The sequence below is a fragment of the Simochromis diagramma genome, unplaced genomic scaffold, assembly GCF_900408965.1.
Source record: "Simochromis diagramma unplaced genomic scaffold, fSimDia1.1 OVJJ01000545.1, whole genome shotgun sequence".
In the NCBI taxonomy this organism is placed as follows: Eukaryota; Metazoa; Chordata; class Actinopteri; order Cichliformes; family Cichlidae; genus Simochromis; species Simochromis diagramma.
The window spans coordinates 2279069-2289220 of record NW_024387371.1 but is presented as its reverse complement, the minus strand read 5'-3'; the positions used below and the strand labels follow the sequence as shown (position 1 = coordinate 2289220).

Genomic DNA, 10152 nt, shown 5'->3' with positions numbered 1-10152 from the left:
CCATTTAACCTAGCAGGTCAAGAGTCAGGTGTCTGTGAGATTGCCAAAGTGCACTATCAAAACCTGCTTGTAAGGCCTAATGGTATTAAAGAATAAACAGGCACGGGCCTCCTAAGTAACATGTGTCTTAAAAATGTAAAAACTGATATTCGTTACAAGGTAATACTTGTCCATATCCTCCTCTTTATTCATTTTTATTTTTTTAAAACAAGCCTCTGGTAAAACTGGTAAATGGATAATAGTTTGGTAATACTTTCACCACAGCAGCTTTATTAGACAATAATAATGTGTTTATGGCTTTTTGCACATGTGCCAAGACGCCAAAAAAATCAATCATTAAAGCTTTGAACCTGCAATAAATTATTTTATTGGCCACTTGAAACAGTTGTAAACACAACAAGATGCATATAAGCCTGACACACTCCCCTTTCTCTTGCTTCTATTTGCTCTGATTTTGATCTCTATAGCAGCTGAATGCTGCTTTGTGTGGAATTGCTGGCGTCTAAATGTATCTGCATTTGCAGTAAGAGTGAACCAAAGCAGTAATGCTCGGCCGGATGTATAAACGATGGGCTTAAACTCCCCATAAAGCCCCGTTAAGCTGAGGAGAGCTGCAGATTCAGCTGAAAAGTCTTTTTATGTTTTTATTATTGTAAATCAGCCCTTTGTCACTTGTCATCACTATGAAAAAAAGCATTTATTTAGAAAGTATGCTGGTAATAGTGGCGGTAGAATCTTCCAGTGTTTATTAAGCGAACATAGTGCAATATAACTCTGCTGTAAATCATCTCTGCCTCTATAATCTGTATGAAAACATGGCATCATTCCCTGGAAGATCTGTCAACAGGGAGTATCTCAGCTGCTGACCTCTGGCCTCTGTTACGGTTGTCTGAGCTTGCGCCAGACATGGACCTCCACATATCTCCTGGCTTGACTTGGTGGTCAGCACAGTACCAACTCACCACACAGCTGTGACAGGCAAGATACCGTGGGAATCCTCCCTGTGGTAAAACCCAGTAAGCACTACCACAAATTACTAAGTGTTTAGTCTTGTTGAGTCTAAGCAGAGCAGCAAAGGGTACAATAAGAAAACACAGTACGCTGCAAATTGCTTGGATTGTGTAATGGACTCAGCATGGGCTCTGTCTCCTGCCAGCACTCTCTAAGACCTTGAACTGAACTTACAGATATGCATTGTCCTTCCCTTCTCTGAATTTGCATCAGAAGAAGACTGCAGATGTGTAAAACCTGACTGTTTCACATAGAAGAAATTCAAAGGTGTGTTAAATGCAGACAAGCATCTTGTTTCTTTTATCATTATTATTATCATTGTTTTTGTTATTTTCAAGAACAAAACCCCATCTAATGTTGACACAGCTGGCTTGCCAAAGGGTCATTCATCACTTGCCAGAAAATTAATATTAATATTATTTAATATTATTTTTTTAGCATTTGCCTTTATTAGATAGTGACAGTAGAGACAAACAGAAAAGCAGAGAGAGAGAGGAAGACATGCAGCAAAAAGCCACGGGTCAGACTCGAACCCAGGCCACTACTTTTGGGCCACGTGGCATATCAGTACCTGCTCACTCACTGAGTTACACAGGTGCTCAATTTCTCAATTTTGTCTTGACTGTCATGTGTTTTGACAAAGACATCACCTATGACCTATGTAAATGGTTGGTTCAATAAATGTGAACATTTTTCAAAAATGGACTTCTTTATTAGGGTTATTACGGATTAGATTTTCTGGTCTGGCCTGCTTCAGATCACACTGGGCCGGCTACCCATGATCTAAAACTAATTTTACACCCCTGATCTAATTAAATGAAATCATCAGCAGATTAGAGAAATCATGTAAAAGTGCACAGCGAGATCTGGATTTAACGTGACTTTAGTAAACAAGCTAATCTGTCCTGACAACTCAAAGCATCATTTGGTTGCTTCGAATTTTCTCACAGCCCTTCACACAGGGTCTCCAGGTTACCTACGTCACTAATCTGCAGACCTCTTCACCCCTGCTTTCTGTCATCAGTGTTTTTTAAGGGGTCAGAGTTCACATCTTTCACTGGGACCTGTTTATCACAGAAGAGGTTGTGTGATCAAGGCAGAGGGGTAGAGTGCAAGGTGGGGGGAGGGAAGAAGGGCTTGTTTTCCAGTGGTCACCTCCAGGAAAGCTCCCAACCAGAGCCAGGCCCATGGGTGAGAGCACTTAAAAGAGGGCATGGTATAAAAAGAGTTGAGGTGCACGACATCGGAGAGAGCGAGAGAGAAGAAGAGCCAGCTTTCACAAAACCAGGAAAACCAACTTTTATATACGGAACCGACATCAGTGAAGTCCGAGAAGTCGCCATGGCACTACTGATGAATCAGTGGATATATTTGGTTGCTCTATCACTGACAGTGACCACGAGCCATGCTTTGAGAAGGTAAAAAAAATAAAAGAATCATTTACATGCCTACCTGATTTGCTTAAAGGATCTAACTCGCTGGATTTCTGCACTAGCATTATAGATAACATTCTGGAGAAACGTAATGACAGTAAACCATAAATTATATAAGGACATGAAAACAAATGTGTTTTATTGATTCATTACAAAAGCTAATGATTTCAGCATTTGGGTTCACATGTGTTTTTGTTCACCTGATTGGCTAGGTGCTGAGAGCAAAGCGGTCTGTACTTTGTTAAAGGTTCATACTGAGATTATCCCCAGACATATGTAATAGATACATAGCACAGAAAATAAACTCCATGTACCTCTTTAACATGACCTTAGCTATCGAGTTTCCTCTTTGCATTCATTCAGAATGTTTCCTCTTTCTCGCTCTGGTTCCAGAATTGCCCTGAAAAAGATGCCATCTATCAGAGAGACTCTGCAGGAGCTGGGAGTTTCTGTAGAGCAGGTGATGACTGAGCTGGCCCAGAAGAGCATAGCTGACACCAACAACGGAACTGTTCCCACGCCGCTAACCAACTATTTGGATGTGAGAAACCTTAATGTGATCCATTGATTAGAGCTACAGATGATACATGTGATAGAAAATGTAGCACTGAAACCATCTGCGTTTGCTATTTCAGTTCTGAAGATAGATACAGACTTTAACCTCTATGATTAAAGGTTTCATCTCTGCTCTTGGATGAGCATTGAGATGTCTTCACGACAACAGCAGATGAACTTGCTTTTGAATTAGCCTCTTGAAATATTCTCTTTTTATGAGCCAGACTTTCCACGTTTCTCTGTCATTGGCCTTAGAAGTGACATTTAACATGTGGGAAAACCTTTGAAAAACTATTCAAACAACAATGACGTGGGACATTTTTCCACTTCCAATAGACGCAGTACTTTGGAGAAATCAGTATTGGCTCTCCAGCCCAGATGTTCAATGTGGTGTTTGACACAGGCTCAGCCAACCTGTGGGTGCCCTCGCAAAGCTGCTCACCGTTCTCCACTGCCTGTTGTAAGTGTGCATATTCAAACATTTTTTTTCTGAACTTAGTGAACTTAATGAACTGACAATATGTCAACATTAGTTTATGCTCACTGGCCAAATAAAAAAAAAAATAGATGCAATCTTTTAGGGAACATTGTTCATTAAAACTTCCCAGGTAAACATTCGCTGTTGGACTTAAATGCTTAAATACTTTCAGTTACTCACAACAGGTATGATGCTTCCAAATCCCGGACTTACATTGAGAATGGAACAGGATTTTCCATCCAGTATGCCTCTGGAAATGTCAGGGGATTCCTGAGCGAGGATGTGGTTGTGGTGAGTTTCAAGTCTGAAACCTACAAATTAAATGGGTTTTGTTTCTTTTTTAAACTTCCTCTTGCACACTACACTTTAAACTTTTGATTAGCAGTGTTTTATTGCTGCAGGTTGGTGGCATCCCAGTAGTGCAAGTGTTTGCTGAAGCCACGGCTCTGTCTGCCATGCCCTTCATCTTTGCCAAGTTTGATGGAGTGCTGGGGATGGGATACCCCAATGCGGCCATTGATGGCATAACCCCAGTGTTCGATCGTATCATGTCTCAACACGTCCTCAAAGAAGAAGTTTTCTCCATCTACTACAGCAGGTGGGTATAAGTAAATCAACTGAACTGACATTTTATATGAAAGGCTTTTGCATGAGGAAAAAATAATAATGACAATAATTTAGATGCTGAAGAAAATATATCAAGCTGTCAATGATATTTATGCTGCAGTGAAAAAATGAACTTGCTGCCAAGTGTTGAATTGATCAATCAGAGAGAAAAACACTATAACTATAAATAATGTCTCGTCAGGACATCTGTTAGATTTTAGGATCACGTTTTTTCAATTTCTACTTGTTGAGCTGAAAAAGTTAGAATTAGAAGAAAAACCCAAACTTGAAGAAGATCATACGAAATGGATTTGGATCTGTGTGAGACACAAGGGTGTTGTGAGAAAATAGAGAAAAAAATTTATGTGTATTTTCTCATAGTTCGTTGTCATTTATTATACTTGGTTATATCCAGAATAAACCAGTTGAAAAAATATTATGATGTTTTCTTTTACTGTGGGAAGCGCCATACGAAAGAATCAATTTAAGCTAAAAGAACGTCCCATATGAAATGAAATAGTGAAAAGATATAATAAATGTTTTGTGTTTTATATGTGTTGGATGTCTCATGAAACATGCATCAACCCATGTTTTACTCATGAAATTTGCCTCTTGCATTTTTATGTAAGATTTAAGAAGTAGGTATAACTCAAATAAACATATTAAAAATTGAGGTGCCTTCATGATTAAGTTGTAAACGATCATTATTTACTGTCAGAGGGAATGGGATTTTTTGTTTTTATTTACAGAAGTTTGCAAAAATCTTGAGCCACTCCTCATCACTCTACATTTTGCCAGGAAAGTGGTAAATATTTGCAGCGTTTGATTGTAATGTAAGACATGTGAAAACCAGTGAGTTTGAAAGTTAATACTGGTATCACCTGTCTTCGTTAAAACAGCCTAAACTCTCTTAGGCAGGATTTTTCTAAGTAGTCTTCAGAAATAGTTCTTCCGGCTTCTTGAAGGATATTTAGCGCTCTTTGTAATGGGGGCATGGCCTGTGATGCTGTGCAGGTGAGTTCATCTCACCTGCACGGCATCTACAATCACGCCTCGCCGGCATAAAAAGCGGTGCTTGTTGTCGGTAGTTATTGTTGTTATGTACATGTGGCTGGCAGCTGGGAAGCTGCAGCCAGGAAGTGTTAGAACAGCAACCGTGCGATAAGTAATAAAGTAAAGTATGCTGAGAAGCATGGAAATGTCATCAGGTCTGCCGTGGTTTGTTACACTCTTCTTTGGATGTTGGCTACCTTGGCTCCATTTTTGGTCAAAATGTGATTTTTCTGCAATAGCGGTGTGCTTGGGATCAGTGTGATGCTGAAAAACAAAGCCATTGCTAATTAATTTCCAGATGTCAGTGCAGCATACCTCAGTCTTTTCTCTGTGTTCCCCTTCTTGACAGCTGTGCAATGACACAATTTCGGATGAGGTTTCCGGGAACGTTAGATGGATCGGATGAAGGTTCAGATCCATCTGTCAGATCCTGTGACAGGTCCTTGGTGTATTTTTTCTTAACGACATGACTTTCAGATCCTGCTTATCTGCTATAGATGTTTTCTTCTTTATGCTTGTTTTTGTTTATGGTTTTGTTTTGTGTTTTAGGTGTGACACTTTTTCTTCTGTCCTCTACTTGTTCAGTTTTCTCACATTTTTTATGGACACACAACACAATACGCTGAGATATTCCAAGTTTTTGGCTACTAGCTCTTTGAGAATCACCTTGTTGCTGAAAAAAAATACTACTTTATGCCTGTCAGACCATTCTGTCTCTGACATTTTTCACAGATAATGAAATGGGAACAAACTGTGCTTTTGCAAGACGCTTAATAACATGCTCAAAGATTTGATTGTGATTTGGGTGTGTTCTTTGTTCTGAGTTGTCGGTTATGTGTGTTCAGCCCTTGAGTTAGATGCCATTTGTGTGCTTGAATGATTTATAGGTCAGTGTTAAATGGCTTAAAAAACAACCAAATAAAAAAGCAACACAAAAAAACATTCACCTGGACTGAAGCACTGGACTGAAAGTGAGTGAGAAAGAAGCACATGTCCAAAGAAAATTTTTGAAAGATCTTCAGAAATCCTGGAACAATATTGCTCAATACCAATTTCAAAAGCTACAAGAAAGTCTGACTCCTTGGAAGCAATATACAAAGAAATGTGGGGTGGCTCAAGTTTTTTGCACAGTACTGTATTTTTAATATGTGATATAGCTCAGCAACCTGTGTGAACCAGCAAAATTACAATTTCTACTGTCAAAGAGAAAAGGCACAGCTTTAAGGATGTTTTGTTTATCATTTTCAGGGACCCAAAACGCTCCCCAGGCGGAGAGCTTGTCCTCGGTGGAACAGATCCAAATTACTACACTGGAAGTTTTAATTATATTAACACCAGACAGACAGGCAAATGGGAACTTACCATGAAAGGGTATGATCTTTATTTGCTATCATGTAATGTGTTTTCATGAGTACAAAGGTGCAGCCATTCAGAAAGCACATGTGTTTTCATTTCTACCTCCTCTTTCATTCTTTCAGTGTTTCTGTGGGGAGGGAGATGATGTTTTGCGCAGAGGGCTGCACAGCTGTGATCGACACGGGCTCCTCCTACATCACAGGCCCGGCCTCCTCTGTGTCCGTGCTGATGAAAACCATCGGAGCACAGCTGGATGAAAGTGGAGTAAGCTTTTACACACGCAACACAGTTTCCCACAAAAAAGCATGTTTGCAGAAATTCATGAGTTGTCACCAACTATTACTCTGTTGTTCATCAGTACAAAGTCAACTGTGATACTGTGAAGACGCTACCCAGTGTCACGTTCCTCCTCGGTGGCCAGGAATACTCGCTCACACAGGAGGATTATATATTATGGGTGAGAGTGTTGATGGACGCTGAACTGTATTAACATAGGCATGCATTGTTCAAACGTAAATCAGTTCATTTACCCAAGTACTACAGCCAAGTACAATGTTGTGGTACTTGCACTTTAGTGACGTATTTCTATTTTTTTAAATAAATTTTTGTAGCACTACGTGTATTTTAATTCTGCTGTTGTGAATTGTAATATTAAGCTTATAAAATATGAAAATTAGGGACCACACCTGTAATCCCTTTATGCAGATAATACTTTTGAGTACAATTTTAATAGCAGACATTTACTTCTAGCACTTTGTTTTGTGTGTTATTGTGTTATAATACATCTGTTCTTTGTGGCTCCAGCAATCACAGATCGAAGGGGAAGTCTGCACCGTTACCTTCAGGGGCTTGGATGTGCCGCCCCCTACAGGTCCCATATGGATTTTGGGAGCCAACTTCATTGCACGCTACTACACAGAGTTTGATCGCCGCAATAATCGGATAGGGTTTGCCACAGCAGTCTGACAGGAATTTAAATATTCACTACATTCTTCTGTTTTCTTGTTGTTTTCGTTGCTATCTCCCGATGTTTTTAATTTTAGTCCGGGTCTTCCCTTGCTTGTTTTTTACGTGAACACATGACCTGAATAAGTCGTATTAAAGAAATTGTAAGGGATGCATATTAAGGAATGTCATCCTCACATTTCTTGCATGCATGCATGCATTCCTATTCTATATTTGGGAATCAGTTGCACTAAACCCCTTCTGAATATGCATTCACCAACAAATACAATGTTTCTTTCTGTGTGACTTGCTTATTGTATTTGTCATACAATTATATATATATTGTTCTGACGAAATAATAAAATTGAAGTTTCAAGTTGAGTCTAAATTTGCTGCATTTTTTCCTTCTAGGTCTGGCTAATGCATTATATGACCATGTGGAAGTCAAGGCTGAACTTGGAAACAGATTGCTGTAGCAGATTTAATCAACCACACCGCATTCTTCACAGAAATATTTGTCATTGTCGCTTAATAATATAAGGATGCCTATTTTTAGGTGACTATTGGGTATACAATTAAACGTCAGCCATAGAGTATGTGCTAGAAAGTGTAATGTGAAACCTTGCTCTGTTTCATTCCAGTTATGTCGGCAAAGTGGGACTTTCATTTACACAACTAAAAGTTACAATAGGAGTGAAACCCGGCTGGCGTCATGTCAGTTAGTTTTCAAACTCAAATCATGCTTTTTCAAGTTTTTCAGCAGTGTACGATCCCTGTCTTTGGGAGTTGCCTTTTTCTGCAGCAAAACAAGTTACTCTGCTTCAGCTGTTTTTACCAGAGTAAATCTCATTTATAAAACGCTCTGAATGACAAAACCTTTGGAGAAAAAAACAAAACAAAATGCAGACCTTTAAGGTCGTTCAACGAGTGAATAAAAAAGGAAGGCATTTCTGCTTGCTTAGCAGACAGAGGACACGCAGATTAAAAAAAAACATAGATAACAATCTAAAAATGTAGATTTGTCATGTTCTCGGGTCAGATCTTTTTGTTCCACTTTCTCTGAACTGGTTAAGGAAGTCCTCTCATACTACAGCAGAGCGACAGTGGAGTTGTCATGCTTCCTCGGCCCTCACATCCATGAATTGTCTGCTTTGGATTTTATCTGTTGATAGAGTGCAGAGAGGCGAGGGTTGATACTGGCACTCGATCAAGAGTCAAAAAACTGCAAAAATGTATCTTTTAGTGTGAGTCAACAACTATCTGAGCTGCAAACCTACTTAAACAACCAATGTTTTGTAAGATGCAATCTATGTTAATCCTACCAAATATTTTTTTAACCGTAAACTGTATAAAACAAAAAACTTAAAATTAACATGCAGGCAGCAATGTTGCTTAAAGAGATCCCATGCTATGGCCATTTACTGTTACACAATGTTTTTTTGAACTTTCAAAATGAAGACAGGTCTTTGTTATTAGTAACATTAATAGTTTTGTCTAATGTGATACAATAAACATTTGAAAAACAGTTTATCACAAATTAAAATGTACACATTAAACTAAAAGACAGTAGTTTATACATCTGTACTTTTAAGCTAATTCAAGCTCTTTTAAGACACATTTTCTTTCAAGAACTAACCAAGTCTCCCTCGCACGACTTTTAAAGCACATTAGTTGGGACATTAGTATTTAGTGCCATCTTATCATCTGCAGAAAAGCAAAACCATGAAATGTTAGACTCTGGTGGTTATGTGCAGAATTTGTAACCAACAGAGCTGGGATAGCTGTTTCCCTTCATCTAGTTGTGTACAATTAACCAATAAGCATTTTCAAAGGGTCAGAGAATCCTCTTATAGCTTAAATTAAGTGATGGGTGATTACCCTTACACACTGGAATTTGTTTAAGATATCATCTTTTCTTTTCAGCAGTGGGAGTTTGTGTTCCAAAAGGGAATATCAGTTCAAAGTGAGCCTTTTAAATTTAAGAAATGTCTGCAGCTGGTGCAGTAATTATTGATGTAATTGTAGAATTGACAATAACCCAACCCACCCTTGAAGTTTCATCCTGGTGTGCATTTAAGAAAAGGAAAAAAATTAAATAAATTACATATGGTATAACCTTCGTAATTCTACTGTTGTATTTTTTCATGCAGGATCCTCCATATTATGTACTTACCATACACCAAACAACTCCAACATTAAAAAAAACTATTGATGTTGACAACATGGATAGTGTTGTGCAATGTCTTGCTCCTTCCCAGCTGATGAAATGTTATTGCTGACCAGACCTGCCCTTTTCAGCCTCCTCCCTAGCAGAATGCAGCCACACTGGAAAAAAAAGATGCTTCTCACGAGCTGGGCAAAGAGGTTAGACGCTATGGCCAAGCTCCCCAGATCTGAGCTACTGCTATGTGCACCAGAACAAGCCAGATGCACTAAGCTCATATCTGCAAGCATCTGCTACCACCTCCCAGTATTTGGACACTACTACCCACAGGACAACACTATAGAGAACCAGTGTCCACGTTCCAACAGGTGAGACTTGCCTTTAGTCTTGGTTTTAGCATTGTGGCTAATCAGTGTTTGGTGTTTACATGGTTAGTCCCAGGTTGCTTAGCAACAAAAATTTCCTGGTGCTGCAAAAAGCAATGTACCCTTTAACACAAAGTGATTCAAGATAAGCACAAGAGGAAAGTCACTGAAATAGATTAAATAGAA

At 38.9% G+C, this 10152-nt stretch overlaps 1 protein-coding gene across 1 annotated transcript; it reads left to right on the top strand.

The window, feature by feature from the left end:
- Positions 1 to 1818: 1818 nt before the first annotated feature.
- Positions 1819 to 9627, top strand: ren (renin). Its single transcript, XM_040007699.1, has 9 exons — positions 1819 to 2429; positions 2838 to 2985; positions 3336 to 3459; positions 3650 to 3768; positions 3879 to 4075; positions 6385 to 6507; positions 6615 to 6756; positions 6851 to 6949; positions 7297 to 9627. Exons 1-9 carry the CDS (start codon positions 2353 to 2355, stop codon positions 7456 to 7458), a joined length of 1191 nt encoding a protein of 396 aa, XP_039863633.1. The 5' UTR covers positions 1819 to 2352; the 3' UTR covers positions 7459 to 9627.
- The last annotated feature ends 525 nt before the right edge of the window (positions 9628 to 10152 follow it).

Excerpts from the sequence above, each read along its gene's own strand:
- ren (XM_040007699.1), top strand. The coding sequence starts at position 2,353 with ATGGCACTACTGATGAATCAGTGGATATATTTGGTTGCTCTATCACTG. Across the intron at positions 2,986-3,335 it reads CGCTAACCAACTATTTGGAT|ACGCAGTACTTTGGAGAAAT; the intron begins GTGAGAAACCTT and ends CACTTCCAATAG. Across the intron at positions 3,460-3,649 it reads ACCGTTCTCCACTGCCTGTT|TTACTCACAACAGGTATGAT; the intron begins GTAAGTGTGCAT and ends AAATACTTTCAG.